Here is a 21,777-nt window from a genome sequence, read left to right on the forward strand (position 1 = left end):
ATTCACAACTGAATCATGTTTTGATCTAAGCCATTTAATTCTCTGGTCATCTGCTTTAATTAACCTGCTGAAAAGTAAACTTCCTCTTCAGTTTCAAGTCTTTTGAAGCTTATAAGTTTTCAAATGGCACAAAAACAAACGGACTTTGTGAGTCTATTCCTCCATCCACATGCTTCAGAAGCCCCTGTGTGACTCTCTTTAACCTTGGTTTACGTAACTGTAAGTCATAAGATCTTTTTTTCTATTTATTTAATCTTATTTTTTACCAGGATTAAAAACCCATATAATAAGGGAGTCCAGGCCAAACAACATCCCTTACATCTTAATGATGTCCCATGATGTTTGATTTAGATGGATTATAATCATGCAGAAAGCTTGTGCATGGAGAGACATCCGGACTACAAACACTACCTCCCCAGTAGTTTCTGCTCAGGGCTTCAGATGCACACAGACATCAGTGATGAGCTCCCAGATGAGCTCAATGAGTCTGACTGCATCGCTTTCACACTGGCTGCCCAGTTTTTTTTTTTTTTTTTTTTAGAATATTCTATTTTGATTTTTAGTAGTAACATCACAGGCATTAACTGACATGACAAAACTGGTACACAATAAAGCACAATTCAAACAATGAGACATATTAAAACTAAAATACATTTACAATAATATAACACAACAACCAAATAAGAAGGACTGGACGGGGGTGGGTGGGGTGGGTAATCTATAGGGATGAAGTAAAATCTATATGAATCGGAAATAGATTGAGAGACAGATGGTATCAGATTCGCTCATGAATCCTGTTGAGTCCAGCTCGATTACAGGATCATCAATCAATCAAATGTGTTGGTAGATTTTGCATATAACTTAAAAAAGGCTGCCATATTTTATAAAAAGTCTTACTTCTATTCTGCATCCAATAGGTTATTTTTTCTAGTGTCACACATCTATTAATCTCACAAAGCCACATTTTAATTGGGAGGAGGGAGTCTGATTTCCATTTTGTTGTAATACATTTCTTAGCAATTGCCAAAAGTACTTCTGTAAGTTTCTTATCATAGATTGTCTTTAAATTAGAATTTGTAAAGTTCCCCAATAAACAAATCTCCGGGTCTATTGGAATCATGATGCCATGAATGTCTGATAACGTTTCACAAACCGCCTTCCAAAAACCCTTCAATTTAGAACAATGACTGGCTGCCCAGTTTTAAAGGTGCACAGTTATAATTAAATCTCAGCTGCTGCCACAAGGAGCCTGTCCTAAATACAAAGACCGTCCAGGATGCACAGCAGGGGCTCTGACAACTGAGACAGAGCATATCCCTCCACTGTCACAGCAGCCTATAGGCACACGGTGTTGTGTAACAGCCAACAATAGCACTGGTTTAACTGGTGCATGTGTGTGTCCTACATGGCAAAGTACAACATGTTCTATAGATATGGAGAGCCGATCAGTAATCACACTCTAATGAGGTTAAAGGTGCATTCTGTGCAGGCTGCAGGGATGCACTTAGAGCATTAATTACGTAAAAAAAAATCACCCAAAAGTTGAATTTTAATGGCAATCATTATCATACTGTCTTAAAAGCAACTTTTTGGGTATTATTAACGTTATTTTTGCTCTACAAATTCAGAATTCAGTCTCTCCATCACGCCGTCGTCTCTGTAATACTCGCGGCTCCTCACGTAGCCTGTTTGACCTTCAGTGACAGCAGACGTTAAGTCACTGAAGGTCACCGGAAGTAGATTCCAAACTCTTTCTAAATAAAAGAAAAAAAAAAAGGCAACCTCTAACAGCGACACTGAGCCGTTTTAATCTGAAAAGCTGCACCGGATGTAGATTGTTTAATTCACATAAATTGATGTTGGTTCAGTCGTGACTCAGCTTCCGTGATGCGGGAGAAATTATTTCTGAGGCAAAAAATAAAAAACAGCTGACAGGAAGTTCAAACCACAACACTTTACAGCTGGTAAATGAAATGAGGGGCACTTTGAAAACTTTTATATGCATAAGAAATATACATATTCTAAGTACTTAACCCCAAAAAAAAATCTACATAAAAATCTTGAGAAGTAAGTTGCAGTGTAGTTAAATCCTGTCATGTGGGGTTGAGTTACTGGAACTGGAGCTGCTGCACCCACTTGTGGAAATAGCAGATAATTAAGGCTCCGACATGCCGATCAGGTTGGGTGGCAACGCAAAGCCCCCTGGGCGATGCGCGCGCGGGCCTGCGCCATCTGTGCGTACATGCATGGCGCAGGTGACGTCGCATATTTAGAACACCTCGCATTAAAGAGTTACGACGTAATCAGTCACCTGTTGACGCTGTGCCCGCTTCTGCATGTGTGCACGAGCCTTGAGTCACGCTGCAAGTTTGAATGAACACGCGCTGGAGGTGTTTCTGGCGCGTGCTTATTCAAACCTGCAGCGTTTCCCTCTGGAAAGAATGCGGCTGCAGCAGCTGCAGCATCCCTGCGGAAAGCAGAGGCAGCGGGGGGGCGAGCGCAGGCTGTTGCGTAACAGTCCGGAAGACTCAGGAGCACACACTTAAATCCCCAGCAGAAAAAAAATATATTAGATATGTAAAATACGAACATTTATTAGGAGGAACTTCTTTCTGATATCAAAGCACACGCTGTTCCTGCTGCCATGGCAATGCGCAATTTGGGAAGCTTAGCCAGATACATCCTTTATCGGACATACGCCTGTCTGGAGTGTTTCTCAAATTACAAATAAACAACTGATAGACTAAAATCAACATAAATTACGGATAAATTATTAAGCTTTTATGCTTTAATGTTTCCAGACGGTTTAGACAGAAAGTGCCCTGACAGGCTGCTGTAGGAGCGGGTCTGATCCTGACTCCAGCTCGCTCTCACAGCCCAACTTGACTCTTGTTACCTTGAGCATCTCCGCCGCTGGTCAGCACCGCGATGCATTTCCCAGCTCCAGAAAGATTCTCAAAAAATTTCCGGGTGTCCTGCCGCTTCGGTCCCGTCGCTCCGGCCATCTCTCGGTCTGCCTGCCCCGGGGGTCTCGGTGAAGTTTAGCTGAACTCCTCAGAAAGCCCACCGGAGGGTAACACTTGCGGTGTCTGTGGCAGAAGACAGGGAGGCAGTTGAAGGGCCGCAGCGGGTACCGCCCCCCTCCTCCTCCACCTCCTCCCCTCCAAAGATCCTACAATAGGACAGATTACTGCCTCCTTTCCTTACAAGGATGAGGATTTTCCACCGCATCTATGTGGAAAAGTATGAGATAGAGGGAAAAACAGCAACATATTATTTAAAAAACATTTTAAAATGTTAGTTAGTTTTAGTTTTAAACCCCAATTTTGTTCCTTTGCGTTTTAAAAACAGACGATTTAAAGTAAGTTTCCTGTAATTATGCGCTTCTTGCGGGTTTAACCCGTTTCATCAGGATAATCCATTTCAAGTGGCTCAAACAGGATTCAGAACCACAATCAGCTGAAACAGGATCACAAACTGAAGAAGTGGCTGGTTCTGTTTGCTAAAATATTCTCTTTTTTGTGGAGGGGGGGTTCTACATTGATATATTCCTTGAAAATGTTTCTATTTTATTCATGCCATCTTTTGTTCATGAATCTCACGTTTTATTGTTGGTTTTGTTTTGTTCTCATACTTTTGCTGTATGCTGAAGTTGAGGGATTTAATTTTCCTTCTCAAAGGTTGACTGAACACTTGTTTTCTTTGCCATCTATTTCAAATTTTTTAAAAAGGTTATGTTACTATGAAAGCTCCTGTGTTACTGATCTCTTTTAAAATTCTAGACCAGGGGTCTCAAACTCAATTTACCCGGGGGCCGCTGGAGGCAGAGTCTGGGTGAGGCTGGGCCGCATAAAGGATTCCACAAAAAAACATTTTAAAAAATATCCTCAAACGTCATCAACATTTAATTATTTCTCCAATACATGAACTGCAGGCTTTGGATTTGAAGAAGACATGATGAGGGTGTGACAAAATGTAGGATGCGTTCACACTGCAGCCTGAAGTGACCCAATTCCGATGGCCGTTCACACTGGCACACATTTGCTTCCTGTATGCGTTCTGCAGTCTGAACCGGCAGACGACCTGAAAGTGTCCCGCATGCGCAGTAGAGGGCGCAATAGCGTCAGCGTTCTCAGTAGAAGAAGAAGAGCTCAGTGTTTGGAGGCTAACGGTGGAGCTTAGCTTACATATTTGAAGTTGTTGTCCAACCGGAGCAGCATATTAACAGCTTAATCCTCATTATAGTTGTTTTTCTTCCCAGTTGCGCGTATCAGGACGCAGAATTTGTTGAGTATCAGTGACGTTCAGTTCGGATGGATGCGGCCTTGGACGTTATGGTCGCATTTGAATCGGATGCGTATCGGATATGGGTTGCATTCTAAAACAGTTCATACTGTCATGAAAAGATCAAATACATGACGCATTACGTCAAAAAAACAAAAATCGGAATTTTGTCTCTTTATTCTGTAGTGTGAACGCACCCTAAGCTTATTCCACTTGGCGTCGCTCTTTTCCTAGTTTCACAGAAGTCTTTAGCCAGCTAGCAACGCCTGGAGAACGTCTCGACGCGTGACGTCATTACGGCTTCTACCTGTCACAACAGCGCGTCGGATGACGAGCAGCCCGGCAGCAGTCGCCTTTCTCTGCGTTTGATCGTGACATTTGTTAATGGTGGAAAGTACCGGAACGGGACCTCTGTTGCTCTAGACGTTTTGGAAACTCAAGTTTAATCTGCTGTTTTTCTGACTTCAAGTTGAACTTCCCATCCAATTTTTGGTGATTTTGTTAGTTACTCTCGCAGTTTAAAACCCATTCATGCATTCATCTCCAAACCCCTGCAAGAGACTAACCCTAACCTAACCCACAAAATGACACAAAGTGACAAGGTGGTAGGGCATAGATGTATCACTTAAGCTTTACATGCTCCAAGATTAAAAAGTTATCGATATGACACCATTTCTCAAGTTAATTCATTAAGTTGAAGAACATTTAATAATGACCTTTAAAAAAAACAGAGTACCATCTGCTTTACAAATAAATTATGTGTTTAAGAAGTTACTATATTTTGTTTTTTAGCAGTGTTAAAAATATAAGTTTTGGTGTTCATAATCACAGTTCCACTTTTAAATTTGTTTCAGTTAAAATTCATACAAACCAGTAAAATTCATTGTAAATGTGGCAATTAAAACATCTGATTATTTATGACAAATACCAAAACGGATAAAAACATAAAAAGAAACATATAAATATTCAAAATATATCAGTGCTAATTCCTCAAATACATGAGTTACATAACTGCTATAATATAATATTTTGCTACCACCCTTCTGCTAATTTTAATTTTAATTTCTGATTTCAGTTGTGGAAAAGGAAGCAGAGTGGTAGGTCTTCATTTTTTTTTTATCTGCCTTTGGTTGTCACGATCTGGCATACAGAGCAAAGCCAAAGTGGGAAAGCCTCTGACGCAGGTATCCACCTGACTGGCGGCTGAACGCACCAATCAGGGCTGACGTCTCTTCCCGGACGGGGAGGGGAGGAAATTCCTTCCCATTACAACTTCATAGCCAGGAAGTCATTCACTATCAGCCTCAACTCACAACTTTCATCACAATCCAAACACTGGAAGCACAAGGGGATTGTTGGGGCACGGAGAGCTGACACAGTGACTGAATATCTGGATGCAGTTATGTAACTGCTGCAAAAGGAGCTGATTGCAGACACAATAGTCTCAGATACGCTGCTCAATACTTGCCATATGCAGTGACCTTGAACATGTCTGGGTTCAGTATTACAATGTCAGGCTGAAATGATCACGTTGGCTTTGTGTGTGAGAGGCGTTGTGGCGGCAGCTATCTCTCTGACTACAGGTAGGTACTGTGTGTCCCCTCACACCTGTGGCACCAAATCAACCCGTTTCTTCATTTTTTTTTTTACTCAAGACACAATGGAAACATGGGAGCTTTGGACTCAAAGGGCCACGCTGAGGGCACTGGGGATTTGGCTGGTTTCAAAATTCCACTTGCAGCACAAGAAGATGTCTTGTGATATAACTGCCTCTCCTCACTTCTTCAATTTTCATTCCAAGATCCAAAATCAGGAACTGCTCAAGTTATTTACCTCTAGAATTTGGGTTCATGTCTTTATATTTTCAACAACTTCAGTGATGCACATTTAAAATAAAAATTCAAAGTCGTTTTGAGTCTATACTCTGACCTTTCCCAGATGCTGATGTTTTTGGAAATTACAAACTTTGGGATCTCAGTGGAAATCAGAAACAAGTTTCTTTAAACTCAGAGCTGAAGTTTGGTTTGATCAGAGGGAAAATTAATTAAATAGCTGAAATTGGAGAGTTTATTAGCTGAAACATTCCAGTTTTGAACACAGAAATGCAAATAAAAAAATTTTGAAATAGAATAGTGTGTTAATGTTATTCTTAGTATAACATCAAGCAGTGAAAAAATAATAATAAAAACATTTTCACTTTCTGTCACGACATGGATTTGAACACAAGTTGAACGGCGCCACCTGCTGGTGGATAATGTAAATTGCCTTCTAGTTTTAAGAAACCTAATTTATGCTGGCAATGAAACTCAGGGGCAAATCAGGTCAATAAAAATAGTTTATTTACAGTGGCATCAATCAGAAATCAACAAGCAGCATTGGCAGAAGCAACATCAGAGTCGACAGTTTGCATAAAGTCGGTGAACAACTGCTGGGTAAAAACTCACTAAAGAAACAGTTTGAACTGGACTGTGCAGCTGCTGAGACGTTTCAGTTCAGCTCCACAGCAGAGACAATACTTCAAATATGATTTTTTTAAATACCAAATTTGAACCTCAACACTCTCTAGTTGACTTAATGGTTAGATTTACAGCATTTAATATTTTACAGTGGCCTCGGTCAAAAGGAGTTTGCAGCACATTGTGGTGCCTAACAAAAAAAATACAAACACTGGAAATCTGCTTCATTTGCTTTACTCAGAAAATCAGGAAAAGAAAAATAGCACATTTCTGACTATTTAGTTCTTTGCAGTTTGAAACAGCCTGAATTGTGGCTTGATTTCCTTGAAGTGAATCTACAGATGTTATTATGTTCATGACTAAATAAATCTGCAAATCAACAGGAATATTAAACCAACTTGGTAGTTTAATGGCTGTGTGAGGAAGAACCAGATGATATCTGTGGAGCCGTCAAAATCATCTAATGCTTGAACTGATGGAGATATTTTTTAGCAGCTTCAAATATGTTTTGGTGATTGGCTTCAGCTGGTTTTTCCCCAAATTGAGTTTTTTTTTTCCAGCAATGAACACAGATTTGTAAAAAAAAAAAAGTTAAACTCAATATAGACTCACTCTTCTCAATTTTTAGAGCATCTTTTAAGGTTTAAAGTTTTAGTTTTGAAAAAATACATTAAATTTGTATGGATTCTAAAATCAAGTCAAGTACATTTAATTAGAAACAACACATAACTCATTGAATATCTGACTATAATGTTACCATAATTCATGGCCCACTGTAGTTTAAGTAGCTTAATAAATAGCCATATTTAATATAATCAATTAAAACCAAAATCCTGTACTAATCAGGGAGTATTTCAGTACATGCAAACAATGTGATGAGAAACGGTTGGATGTGCTAACATAACAAATCTTAAGAGGTTTATCACAGCTTGTAAAGTCTCATTTTTTGAGAGGAAACCTAACATTCCTGCTTTTAAACTGCATAAAGTGGAGCATCACCAAGTCAGCAGAGTTCGACACACCAGGTACTCTTTAAAACCTCACAACTAAACACCTAACAAAACCAAAAAAATCAAAAAGCTAAGGCATTACTCTATGCATATTTACATGAAATACAGTTGTATGCAATCGATAAAAATATACAAAATTACCAGTATGTATTCTTGTCTCAGTTTAAATCGAGACAAACAGTTTACCTTCATATAAGACATCTGGAAAAAATGTCCACGAGTGTTCATCTTCACCGTGATCTCGCTGAGTGTTTCAGACATTCAGAACATTTCTATGGCCTACGTTTAATCTCTGAGGTTTTTTATGTTATCATATGAGGATAAAGAACAAAATAATAATAGTTGCCGGACCAACAGGGAGACAAAGCTAAATTACAACTTTCTTTACAGTGTTCCAGTTTTCATTTCCCAGTTTTCCTCGTGTTAAGCAGGGAATTCAAGAAAAAACATGTTGAATTTAAACAGTTTCCTTCACATAGTAAAAGCTTATTATGAAAAAGCACCTAATGAATAGCACCTAAACTAGCTGAGCTATTCCCGAAACGTTCCTGACTTTCAGTGTGAATTGTAAAGGCTCTTAGTCAAATAGTTTGAGGGTAAAGTAAATAAAGCTTAAGTAAATTCTGAATCTTTAACGACTTATCTTCATTGAACAAGCATCTAAAGTAAGTATAAACAAAAAGATAAAATGACAAAATACATGTCTAAATTTGCTTTTAGAGTTAGATTATTCTAAACTAGAAAAGTCACACTACAGAGGAGTTTTGCTGTTTATTGTGGGTAAAGGAGATCTAACTGCAAATACAATTAAATTAAAGCAAAAATATAACATAGTTTTACTGCTACATGCTAGTAATTAGCTTGCTAACATTGTTGTCATGCCCTCCAGTGTCAGGTGAACGCTAAAGATTTAAGATTCAATTTAAGATTAAAAGTTCGAAAGGATAAAATAATAGTGATGTGTCGCATCATCTACATTGGCATATTTAAAATTGCATATTATGCAGCACAACTAACTGATTATGTGGAACATCAAGTCCCATCAGATCTTTTGGCTTGAATAGTGTGGAAGTTATGTTACTTTTATCACAGTCTGTGTGATTTTTCTGTATTTAGGGATAATCTGGGAATAAAAGCTTTCAGAGTTTATGATAAACTACACATGGCATTCAGTTTCAAACATGCAACATCTGCAAGCTAATGAATCTTCATCAGCACAGACAAAGCCTTTGCATAGTATTAACATGAGATAAGAAATGTTATCAATGACGTGTTCCATTATTTGAGTAGCAATGAATATCATGTTAGTGATGTGTATGTATGAAATAAGCGCAATGTGAGAGCTAACAATGCAGAGCTTTGACAAAAAAAAAATCAGTATTTGAGATTATCTGTGTGAAAACTGTTAAATGCATAGAAGGGCAATGATGGAGCGTTATTTATCTAAAACTGTTCCTCAGCTGCTGCTCTCTTCCACATGCAGGACACACTGTACTGGGGCAGAAACAAAAATAACTACAACATAAAATCTGTTCCTCACCGACGGAAAAAAGTGTGGAGTTTTGTTGGTTGCAGATGCATTTAAGTCACAATGACAGAAAAATAATTACTACGCGTGGGAAAATTTGGTCAAAACGCAACAACGAGTCAGAATAAAACACAAGTTGTGACATTTTTCACCGCTACATGCTAACAATTAGCATATGAACAGTGCTATTTAGCTAAAGACTGGCACTGCCCATTACAGAACGACTGAGGCTTTTGTCTTTTGTTTGTTTCAAACTTAATAATAATACATCCACCAGGAAGTTTGTTTGAATAGAAAGAGACAGTGTGCTTAGTTTAACCTATGGCATATTTCTACTCTCTATCGATCATTTATGAAAGTCCAAACTGCTGCTTCATGATACCACTTAAGGAAAAGGGGTGATACAGATCTATGTACACTATTTATACACATTCACCTTTATTTGAAAAGTCATTAAATAGGGGACACATGTCCTATGTACTACAGCAGTTCAAATATATATTACTTTTAAAATTAACATCAACGAGTACCATTTCAAAAGATCTTAAAGATATAATTGATTTTCTTCCATACAAATAATCTAAAACATCTTTAAAACTATAAATAACTGTAAAATCTTTCATATAGTTTTCCTTTTACGTTCAGTCGGGCTCTAAAATAGAACCAGGAGTTAAAAAACAAACAAAAAAAAAAAAATCAAAAGATTAATTTCATACATCTCTACAGTGTGAAATTGTGACAGTTTGAGTTTCACACACATACACACTAACACACACATAGTAGTCAAGCAGAAACATTTCACCTCAGACTAAAGGATCAAACCTGGGAAACTGGACCCCCTCCTTACAGCAAACAGCCACTGTGAGCAGCTTTCACCCCGTGTGTCATTAAACTGACTACCTAAAACCTTTTGTATGTACAGTTTATGTGCTGGTTTTACAGCAGCAATTCATGAGCCAAAATATTCAGCGAGAAAATGTACATATATTTCTTAAGAGATGCCAAAATCCACATTCTGGAGACAAAAAGCTCCTTTTTGTGCTGATTCAGCCCAAAAAGCCCATTGGATGTTTTTGTGTATTGGTTGAATAAATGCCAGTGAAATCCTTCTTCATCATAAAGTTATGATTCCTGAAGACAGAATCAGAAATATAATGACTGTCCTACAGGTGTGTTTGCTGCCAGAGTGGTTCAGATGACAGTTTTCATGGTATTTCAAACTGTGCTTGATTTAATGAACTACTGGAACTAGGCCAGTCTGAGTGAAGCTCAGAAGTTTTTACATTTTGTGTTTTTCTTCCATCCTCAGTCCTCTGAGATGAAAGCAAGTATTTCCTTTAAAACCTTCACACTTCTCTGTGAGTCTGTTTTAGCTGGGGTCATACCGTGTCCCAACTGAGGCCGTGGTCAGCAAAAGTTCTACAAAAAACACAGTGAAGAAAGATTACTGACTGAATGATTAGAAATGCTACATTTTTTTATATTTTTTGAATATTTATTGAACATTTTTTAATAGCATGTTGCTAAGTAAAGGGAAAGATTACAAAGGACAATGTTCTTACTGCAAGACGACAATTTGTACCAAAAAATGTTGGTTCTTTTTTTATTTATTTTGGAAACAATAAAAGAGAGACTTTGAAGGTCACTTCTGTAAAAGAGCTTTTTTACTTGGTCCTACTTCAGTGTGTATGTTTTTAGATTAAGAAAAGAATTGGAAAATAATACTCACTGAATTGACATTGTTCTCCTGGGTCAGCATATCGATTCCTCCGAACTGTTCCAGCATCAGGCTGCTGTCGCCCACCTGCACCAACAGTGACAAAGACAAACCCAGTTACATCTCCTCAGTTACTTATATGTAAAAAAAAACAACAACACAGAGTTCATACAAAAGACTGGATAGATTTTATGCCCAACAAACTGCTGAAACACCAAAGCTTTTTAAATGTGAAGCAGTGATTTTGTCACCTGTTCGTTCATGGAGCCCATTTGTCCCGCCACTGAATTCATGTTGCTGCTGCTGTACATTCCACTGGATTGTGTCGAGTACTGAGACTGGGCCTGCTGGGGGTACACACTGAGAGAAGAGCAGAAAAGTGATGCAGGGCTTTAAGAAAGCCTGGCTGTGGTGTCGTTGACCTGGAGAAGCGGCCGCTACCTGTTGCTGGTGGAAATGTTTGCAGGCTGCGACCATCCGTTTAGGTCGGCGCTCGTCTGGTAGCTTGGCGGTCCGCCCTGGTTGGGCCCCTGGGCCTGGGTTTGCGTTTGGCCCTGGTTCTGCTGCAGCATGGGGCTCTGACCCTGCCCCATCCTGGGGGACAGCAGGGGGCTCTGCGGCGCGCCAGCCCCACATGGAAAGCATGACGCTGGGTCCTGGTGCTGCTGCTGACTCATTCCTGCAAAAACGGAAAACATAAGATGCAGGTGAGCTCAGGTTCAACATATAAACAACATATAAAAATAAGTTTTCAGTTCATGATTTATAGTAATTATGTTAATTGGAATATCTGAGCAAAATACACAACAGATTGGGACCGATTTAAATCGCTAGCATCCAAAGAGCAAATATGTGATAAAATCCCTTTTTCTTTTATATAAAATGCTTTACATCATAAAAACTTCGTATCATCAATTATGAAAGAAGCAATAAACATTACATGTTGTCAAATATCATCAAAATCATGGAGCAAAGGCACAGCATATATGTTGATCAATGTTTCACTTACTACTAATCAAAGACAAATCGAATCAGGTGGGTTTTTAGTTCAGATTTAAAAGAACTCAGTGTTTCGGCTGTTTTGCAGTTTTCTGGAGGTTTGCTCAGGAAGGACTGTGATGAGCTCTATCGTCCAGGTTTTAGTCAGAACCCCAGCAGCAGCGTTCTGGATCAGCTGCAGCTGGAGGATGATTATTTTATTTTAGGCAGATCTGTTAGGACACTCTTGAAGTAATCACTGTGACTAAAGATAATTAATTTTTTACGCCTGGAAATGTTCTTCTGGTGATAAAACACTGGTTTTATGTGACTCTGAAGGTTAAGGTCAGAGTTCGTCACCCAGATTTCATCCTGATCTCTAGTTTCTATCTGTAGTAACTGAAGCTGCTTGACTCTAGATCACCACCACCAACTGTAACAACCTCCTCCATAAAGCACATAATTAATCCAATACCTGAATTGCTGAACTGGAAGGCACTGTGCTGTGACGGTGGGCTCATTACGCCGCTGTATTGCCCGCCTACATTTCCCATCATGCCCTGGCTTGCCAGGAGATGACTCGGGGAGAGAGGGGAGGAGAAGGGGCTGGAGGAGCCGGGATGAGGAGGAGGAGGAGATGACAGTCCTGTACCGTAACCGGAGGCCGGGTAGGGGAACCGCTGCATGCTGCCCTGCGGCACCCGGGGGTTGACACCCCCCATGGGCATCGGCGAGGGAGCAGCGCCCCCGCTGGGCATGTTGGGCGGCAGGTTGATGCCCTGAGTCCGCATCATCATGGCACGCTGCTGCTGCGCGTGGTGCTGTTGCTGCTGTTGCCGCTGACGCAAGTGGTTGCTGAGGTACTCGCGCTGACGCTGCGCCAGCATGTGGGCGTTGACAGGTCCCTGATGGAGCAAACACAGCCGGGTCATTTCTGGCATCGCCACAAAACAGGAAAAGGAAACGGTCTGCTAGGAAGCACTGCACAGGAAGTTCACCGCAAAAACACGAAATCTTACCAAGTATTTTTGGTCTAGTGCAAATATCTCAGTACATTTGAAATAAAACAAACTTATAGGAGCTAGATTTTAGTCAGTGAGTTAGACTGGGAGATTATTTCACTTGTAACACTGGAACTAATACGTTTTCATCATCATTTAGTAATTATCATCATTAAAACAAACTTCTATTTCTTCAGGAAAGTTACTAGTAAGTTAGTTTTGCGTTGAAACTAGACAACAATCCTTGTTAATGCTTTCTGTTTTTATAAGGCTGCACCATCAAAACACGCAGACTTTTTTTTACATTTTGCCACCATAAAAATGTACAAGTTACGTGAAAAAGCAACAAAATAAAGCAGTGCATTGGTGTTAAAAAATGTGGCTGAAGGCTGACATTCCTTTTACAAATAAAAATCTGAAAAGTGTGGTTTGTTTTTGCATTCACCCCAATCAATGTTTCATAAAACATGTGATAACAGCCGGAAGGTTGGAGGAAAGGGGCATTTGTGAACATTAGTTTTTAAATCTCGTCACAGATTATTTGCTGGATTTTAGATTTTGAGTGGAAAACTCTAACAGATGCATGTTCCTCGATCTAAACCATTCCACTGGATCATTAATGTTCATGGCATGACAAAATGTGGAAATGTTTAAGATGTAAGAACTGTAGGGAAATGAAAGTCACAGGGGAGCAGATAGTATGCAAGCAGCTGACCTGGGTCGATACATTAGATCTTAGAGGTAGATTCATATTTCCAACTCCACCCATCTGGTTCATCACTGGCTGACGGTTCTACAGAAGACACAAAAACCCAAAGCTTTAACAGAACCGATACTTCATCAGACGGCTCTGTGTGAAGGCCAGAAACTGTCTACCTTAGCTAGTAAAGTTTAACAGAAATCACAGTCCTAGATCTCAAATGATGAAAAAAAAAATGAAGCCCATTAAAGGTTGATAGACATTAAAATCATACAGGAAGATTTTTCCACTTGACCAAAAGCTAAAGGGGGATTTTTTTTGTTTTTGGCTAGAAACAAGCTGTCAAAATTCTGCTCATGATTATCATCTTGCAATTTGAGTGACAATTATTTCAGTCACAATGATCAATAAATCAATTTAATATTGATTTATTAATATAAATCAATATTATTTATATTGATTTATATCAAGATGTATCTATATATTTTTCTTTGTCTATCAAAATAATAATAACAAAGTTAGTGATACTGTCTTTTGTCATAATCATACCAAGGGTGACAGAAAGTGCTTTTCCTCCACTTTCCACCAGGTGGCAGCTTGTCCCAATATCACATATTACAGCAGTGAAGAGTCTTTCGTCAAAGACTTTGGTTCGCGCTTTTAACAGTAATAAAAAGGCCAGATTGTGAATAATAAGTATTTATGGAGTTTGTACAGGAGTTTGCTTATTGCAAAGTGTTCCAGGGACACTATATGCTGATTAAACAGGGAAGGTGAAACGTTTCTTTTTTCTTTTTTTTCCCTGTTTGCTGCAGTTTAAACCCAGTGAACCCCAACGACCTGCCTGTTTGCTTCGGTGAGTCTTCTTTACTTAGAAAAATGGCTGCAGTTTCAGAATGACGTTGCACATTCTGACATGGTTTCAGATTAAATGGCAACAAAGAAGATAAACTCTGGATTAAAAAGAGACAGACTGAATTTTTTAAACGGTATTTAGAGAATAGAAGCAATAAATTAAATGACTAATAACTGCAGTAAAACAGACAAACCTTCCCTTTTGAAATATTGATAAGAATAAGAACAAAATGGCTTTTAAATACAAAAAACACATTTAACTCTGACTGATTCCAATTACACTCCAGCATGTTATGTGGCTCAGATTAATCATTTTACACCACTGATCAGTTCATTTTGTGCCACGTTCACTTCTTCTTGACCTTTCATATTTGCTTATTTATCCAGTAGTTAACACTGTGTGTGATTCCAGAGGGTGATTATTATAATTTTTTTGGTAATAACCAATCAAAATGAGTAAAGTCCCAGCAACAGTTTCTGCATATTAAGTTATGCGCCTTTGTATACCAGACTGTGTTCAGCATGGAACCACAGTGAGGTCCAGCATAACAGTGTTCAGCACTGGTTTTCCTAATTGTACCAAATATCGGGTTATATAAGCAACCAGATTGCAGTGGTTACAATAATTTAAATTAATTACATCTAAAATGTAATTAAAATGTTAACATATAAATAGCACCCCCATCCACTATTTTTTTTTTACGTTTGTCTTTACTTGCATATTGTAGAAAACATATTTATAGATATTCACATAATGTCTGCAGCATTCAATTTTAATCTAAAATAACAGCAGTATTAATATTTAGCAGGAATATTAGGATGTTTAAGATGATCTCGTAGTTAAACATTAAAAACTACAATGTTTTCCTGCCATGTAGACATTTTTTTAAATTAGTCAAATCTATATATTACAAATTTTTACTTAATTTAAAGCTAAAATATAGAAAATTTGCTTTTACACATCTAATTTAAAAACAAATGTTTTAAATGCCAAAGCAGAAATATGTTGTACTAAACTGCACATATTATTAATAATAATAATAATAATAATAAAAATATCGGCTGCTTTTTTCAGAAGCTTCAAAACTAAACAGAGGTGATAAAGGCGGCGCCTACCAGCTGGGCCTGGAGTCTGTGCTGCAGCTGGAGCCTCAGGTTGTTGGGCTGCGGCACCATTGGATTGGGACCAGCAGGTCTCATGCCAGGAGCCCGGGGCCCTGGGGCGCCGGGCATTCTCATCATGGGCGGGTAGCCTGCCGGGGCCATCCTTTGGGGCCCCATGTGGCCCCCCATGGATGGGGCAGGGTACAAGCCATCCGGGGGCATGCCGCCATAACCGTGCTGCCCTCCATACTGCTGACCGTAGAGGGGAGGCTTCAGGCCGGAGGGAGAGTCCGACGGACCCAGGTACTGGTCCTGCTCTGAAAGAGGGCCCTGCAGAGGGAGGTGGAGGAGTTTTTTGTTTTTGTTGTACAACACCTGGAAAAAGTACCAACATAGTTTGAGCTTTTCAATATTTTGTGGCAACAAAGATCAATTTTATTAGGAATTTACAGACAAACACAAACTGCAGATGAAAAAGTTTAGACAGAAACCTTTTCGAAACCTTTTGAAAATGTAATTGATCTTATTGTACTGTTTGATTACTAAGATCAGTTGGAATGTATGTATATTTTTTAAAGTGCTTTGAGATGATATTTACTGTGAATTATGAATAAAACTCAATTGAATTGAAAAATGATGCATAATTTGAATACAAATCCACGGTTATAAAACAATTGTTATATTGTTGTTAATAGTTTAAAAAAAATTTAACTATTAGAAAACCACCAGCCTCTCCCTGTCCACTTCTCAGTTATGCACCGCTGTGTTTTGTTCTGTCACATTGAAAATCGAATAAAAATGCTAAACAAAAACATTGAAATTCATGACTGTGATGATTAAAATCATAGATTCAAGGGGTATTTGTGCTGCTGTATGGAAGTACAGGAGCCAAAGTTTGTTTATTTTAATGAAGAATGGTATAAATTCCAAAACATTTCATTTTATTGTTCGTTTATTCTCAATACCTCAATATGGGTGAAGTTTATTTGTCAGGAACAATACATATACAAAATAATACATGCTAAATAATGCAGGTCCAGAAATGCATTCAGGATTTCTGGCGCTGTCTCTTTAAGGCAAACTGGACAAAGCTCACCTGTCCAGCCAGAGTGGGTATTCCCAGCATCTTATCTATCTCCTCCAGACCCTCATAGTCCTTCAGCACCGAACACAGCTGGTTCAGCAGAGCACCTTCATCCGTCTGCCCTTCAGAACCAGAACCACAGCAGCCAATCCCGTCCTCCTGAGGAACGCCATACGGTGGCCTGCAAGGTAACTTCTCATCAGACTAAACTAAACCAAAACTCGCTCTTCCTTTATGCTTTAGGCTGGACTGAATGTCAAACCTGCTTTGGTTTCCATAGTGATCCATCATCATCATTCGGTCTGGCCACGGAGCCGTCTGATTGGGCGGAGCCTGCTGCTGGTGGTAGGGCGGAGCTGCCATGTCCAGCTCTAAAGTGGCAAACGAAGGAGAAATGTCAACGTCTGCACAAAATGGATGCCAGTTTGGGAGCGTCTGACTGGTTGATTCTTCCCACCGTTGCCCATCATCTGCATGCTGACCAAAGCTCTGGAGACATTTGGACCACTGCTTCTTGTGGGGAGTGCAGAATTCATGTTGGGTACCATTCGACCCACTCCATGGGCCATCATGGGTCCTGCACTGCCCCCTGTTGGAGCATGGGGGCCCCAGCCCTGCTGCATGGAGCCTCGAAGGCCTGCCAAAAGAAAGAAGATTCCTATGATATCATTTCATTTTTCATAATTAAGAGATACATTTTCCGCTTTCCCAAAGCTTTGGGGAAGACAAAGAAATTCACTGACTGTTCAGTCTGACCTGTGTTGGTTATTGCTGCCTGGTTCATGCTGGTGTGGGTTCCCATCATGCCTTGCTGCTGCAAGGAATATGGCCCATTGTTTCTGTGCTGAGGAGGGAAAGGCCTGGTGGGGCTGGAGCCCATACTGCTGTCCAGAGACATGCTCCGGCCTGGAGGAGCCCCCTGACCGGCCTGGCCTGGCCTGACACCATTAAAGCTCGCTGCAATGACAAAATGTTTTCATTCCTATTAAAATTTTGGTAGGAGTGATTAGATGTAATCCATCTGATTTATTTTAAAGACCTGGACATACTGAAACATCCCGCTGAGGACGTACCTGCGGCTCCGATGGGAGGGAAGCCTCTGTGCTGGCCGGGGGAGCTGCTGCTGCTGCCGGTGTCGTTCATCTGCAGGATGTCACTGATGATGGTCTGTTTGTCCACAGAGGAGCCAGCTGGCACGGCTGATGAAGAGGATGAAGAGGATGGAGGCCGACTGGGGAACAGCTGCTGCTGGCTGCTGTTTTGCAGGTCCTCCAGCAGGTCCTCCAGCTCAGATGCCTGGAAGCAGCCGCAATTATAAAAGCAATTTATTACAGAAATGTATTTCTATGACATCCTCTCATACTCAAGACATTAATGAAAATCCTGCTAAGCAAAATTTGAGATCAATCAAAACTGATTTGCACAATTAAACTGCAGAACATTGCCTTTTATCAGAGAAATTCACATTTTCACTGAATCCTTTACAAGTATAAGTTTGGTTTTAATGAGATTTTAAACTAAAACTACTTCATGTGATCCTTAACGGAGAACATCTTTATATCCTAAAAGATTTTCTTGTTTTAAAAAAAAGGTATTGATGTAACAATTGAGCATCCTGAATTTAAAAAGCCTCTCCTTTAAAACATGTTTTATTACATTTAATCTACATCACTTTATCATATTTCACTTCATTTAATCTCATTTAACTTTTAGTCTAGGTTTTTTTTCTTTTTTACATTTTTCTTTATTTTCTTTAACTTTATTTAAATGCATTAAAATACATTTATTTTCTAAAATGTTTTTTTTCTTCTTCTCCAAACTGATTTTAAGCAAAGAATCATAAGTCAAGTCTGATGACAACTTTGACAGATACGGAAACCCCACTCATCCCTCACCAGTAACACATCGTAACCCAACTCTTTACACACACACACACACACACACACACACACACACACACACACACACACACACACACACACACACACACACACACACACACACACACACGCACGCACGCACGCACGCACGCACGCACACACACACACACACACACACACACACACACACACACACACACACGCACCCACACACACACGCACACACACACAGGGTGGACAGATATGGTTTCCTAGGGCCGTTTGGCTGATGAATAGAGTGGAGAGTTAAAAATAAACTTGCAGCACTAATGAGGTCATGTGTGATGTACAGTAGGACACACAGAGGTTTGGGAAGCTTTACACGTGAGGACAGCAAAAATACTTAGAGGTTATATTTGAAATCATTGGTATAACGGTCAACAAAAGCACTGCATCTGCATCAATGCAATGAGATGCAACATATCATGAGACAATATGATAAACACCTCCTCTTCCTTTTGAACTACACCTCCTATTCCATTTTTTAATTTCATATTTTACTCCATATATGTTTTTCTTTGGTGCAAAAACACTTAAACTGAGCAGTACTGCAATATCATCAGCAGATGATTTTAAAACATGCTTTCCTTGGACAGCAGGAGGCTGTGGTGGCCGACCTGACAGTGGCCTCAAGCGACTGTCCATGTATGAAGTGTTTATGACATGACTGAGTGCTTTTCTTGTCAAAATCCAGCAAAGCATGACAGTGGTTGAAGTAAATTAATGTTCCGATGTGGATATTATAAATGATTGATTCGTTCTAATTCTTATCAAACTTAACTACATGTCAGCTCCCAGTTTTCCTTGTTTACAAGCAATAGTTCAAGGAATTGAAATCTTTTAGGAAGAATAAATGAATTTGCTTTCTGCATTTTCCTTATAATTTCAATAATTTAATTGGTGTTTCTCTATCTTTTAAAAACTGCATGATATTAAACTATCCACATTTACATTTAAATATTTTGGAAAGCTGGTAAGTCATAATCACAACAGATTAAATAACCACTTAACAAACCCCCTTCCTGGAAAAGGCTTTCTTTAGTGGAGTTTGGGTAAAACTCTCTTCTTCTCTGGCTCCAACTTCCCCTTCGCCGGACGCACCACTGGTCAGATCCTTTGTTTGGAAACTGAACCTCTGCCATCTGCCTTTCACTCATTGAACTGTCTTAACGTTTGCCAATCCACACGCTCTTTCCAAACAAGAAAAAAAGTGCAAACTCAATGAACTTTGCGTTACATGACATCATGTAAAGGAAAGGTTTAGTTTCTGTGAGTGATTCTGACTCACTTTAAACAACCTGACTTTTAAAGACGAGGCAGGGCTGTGGATCTGGGCCGGCGTTTGCACAGGACCTAGAGTGGCCAAATGAGCAGCCATCTAGTTTGAAGATGTTAATCAAGCCTAACTTAAATGTTTGTCCACAGGTTTCAATAAACTACAAAGGACTGGAGTAAAACCATTTCCTACTAAACCAAAGGGAAAGACCACAACCATAACCACTGAAAGAGATGGTTTACTGATGCAAGGTGTTTGCTAAGTTTGTCACATGTTGTTTCTACATCTTCTTTCTTTGTTTCAGTAAAATAAAAGGACAGTGTAATAATTTATGTAGCTTTTTCACTTTAATTCCTGAGTACTGAGACATGATGAAGATGTGGAAGTTCTTTTTTCTTGTTTTTTTGCCAAGTTTCATCAAAATTACGAGAGCCATTCTAAATGAAAACTCTACCCAGAGAAGTTAAGAGGTGGACACCTTGTAGAATTAGATTTTTCCTCTCTACATAAACTGCCTGAATTCTTACTTGTTCAGCCAAATTAAAACCTTCATCCTGTTTCTCCGTCTTAACGCAGGTCAGCTTGAGTCCGTCGCTTGGTTCCATTTTGATGGCTTTGTCGAGGATGCCATTGTCATCCCTGTCCAGAAGATAGCGCAGCAATGCATTGTCTTTCTTTCCCTGGCTCCCCGGCTCCTGTTTGGTGCAGAGTTCACTAAGAGCGGCCATGCTGTCTCCTGAGGCGGACTCTGGACCAATGGGATCTTTTCCCGTAGCCTCCGCCGTTAGCTTGGCCAGCTCCACAGGTGAGGTGCTGTTCTGCAGCAACCGGTGGAGAATTTTGTGTTTTTCCTTTAACGAGGTGGTTTGGTTGTTATGTCCGGCGCCTCCACACAGCTGGTCCTTACAGCTCTGGTCATCTCCTATGGGACCTGGTGGTGAGGAAGGATCAGAGGGTTCTAACTTAGTGGTGAGGAGCTGCAGCAACTTGGTGTGGCCTTTGGTGGTCAGATGGTGGTTTGCAGCATCGGCAAGATCGCCATGGTTTCCGTTACCGCCCAGGGCGTCAGGATCAACATCTTTCCCATCTGCCTGTGAACCGTCATGGGCGTGGGACGACAAAAACTCTTCCTGCTCTTCAAAAGTTCCAAACAAGTCAGTCTCTAAGCTGAGACTGCTCTTGCTAATTTGGCTACCAGGTTTGTTGCTGTGAAGATTACTCTGAAGAGCGGTTGGTTTTCTGTCAGGTGACTCTGGATGCTGTCCGTCAGCGAGCCCTGGGGAGATCCTGGCGCCCTGGCTGAGAGCCTGCAGCGCACTGAGGGAGTTAAAACTTTGGTTGTTTCCTGTGGTGCTGCACACGGATGGAGGTGAGTTCAAACCAGCTGCAGGGGAGAAAGATCCAGGCGGATGTTGGAGGAGATGAGGGCTACTGCAGTTGCTGCTACTTGCAGCAGCGCTGGGACTCTGGCGATGACGAGGAGACAACATGGCACTCTGGACCCCTGAGCTGACGCTTGGACTTCCTTGGCCAGAAGGGCTGCCCAGCTTCAGAGCGTGGCCGTTTCCCTGAGGCGTGATGGCCCTTCCTGGAACAGACCCAAAACCACGTCCAGGGGTGGAGGAGGCTCCGGTGGAGTGATGGCTGTTGCCGGTGACGCTGGCATCAGGTGAGGGGAAGGAGCTGCTCATACTTGTTGGGGTCATTGACTTGGCCGAGTCCTGACCACTGGGAATGTCTGTAGCCATGCCCCCCAGGTTTTCCCTGGAAGAAAAGTTGAGAACTGGTTTGTACCATTTGAGTTCAAAGGAACTTTTTTCTTTTGACTTTTTAATGTCCACAGTATTCCCAGATATGATTTTCAG

At 40.3% G+C, this 21,777-nt stretch overlaps 2 protein-coding genes and 1 long non-coding RNA gene across 13 annotated transcripts in view; 1 reads left to right on the forward strand and 2 right to left on the reverse strand.

Annotated features, from left to right (window-relative positions):
• The window catches only part of LOC103479939 (ATP-dependent 6-phosphofructokinase, platelet type), a 31,052-nt gene extending 27,906 nt beyond the window's left edge, over positions 1–3,146 (reverse strand). For 7 of the 8 annotated variants that reach the window (XM_008434661.3, XM_081597918.1, XM_008434658.3 and 4 more), the window contains exon 1: positions 2,897–3,146. In XM_008434661.3, the coding sequence (XP_008432883.1) occupies positions 2,897–3,005 (109 nt within the window). In that variant the 5' untranslated portion in view covers positions 3,006–3,146. The remainder of the gene's footprint in view (positions 1–2,896) is intronic. The other variant, XM_008434659.3, reaches the window with a different exon arrangement.
• LOC145547900 (uncharacterized) overlaps positions 1–21,777 on the forward strand; it is a 90,439-nt gene that overhangs the window by 5,802 nt on the left and 62,860 nt on the right. The gene's annotated exons all lie outside the window — the stretch shown is intronic.
• Positions 6,607–21,777, reverse strand: part of LOC103479938 (nuclear receptor coactivator 2-like) — a 52,054-nt gene continuing 36,883 nt past the window's right edge. For 3 of the 4 annotated variants that reach the window (XM_017310165.2, XM_017310167.2, XM_008434651.3), the window contains 13 exons: positions 20,440–21,676; positions 17,791–18,013; positions 17,474–17,674; positions 17,175–17,354; positions 16,980–17,088; positions 16,730–16,898; positions 15,646–15,963; positions 13,690–13,767; positions 12,449–12,878; positions 11,437–11,674; positions 11,247–11,355; positions 11,008–11,082; positions 6,607–10,697 (listed from right to left, as the gene is read on the reverse strand). In XM_017310165.2, the coding sequence (XP_017165654.2) occupies positions 10,686–10,697; positions 11,008–11,082; positions 11,247–11,355; positions 11,437–11,674; positions 12,449–12,878; positions 13,690–13,767; positions 15,646–15,963; positions 16,730–16,898; positions 16,980–17,088; positions 17,175–17,354; positions 17,474–17,674; positions 17,791–18,013; positions 20,440–21,676 (3,379 nt within the window). In that variant the 3' untranslated portion in view covers positions 6,607–10,685. The remainder of the gene's footprint in view (positions 10,698–11,007; positions 11,083–11,246; positions 11,356–11,436; positions 11,675–12,448; positions 12,879–13,689; positions 13,768–15,645; positions 15,964–16,729; positions 16,899–16,979; positions 17,089–17,174; positions 17,355–17,473; positions 17,675–17,790; positions 18,014–20,439; positions 21,677–21,777) is intronic. The other variant, XM_017310168.2, reaches the window with a different exon arrangement.

This window comes from Poecilia reticulata, chromosome 17, assembly GCF_904066995.2.
Source record: "Poecilia reticulata chromosome 17, P_reticulata-male-v2, whole genome shotgun sequence".
Classification (NCBI taxonomy): domain Eukaryota; kingdom Metazoa; phylum Chordata; class Actinopteri; order Cyprinodontiformes; family Poeciliidae; genus Poecilia; species Poecilia reticulata.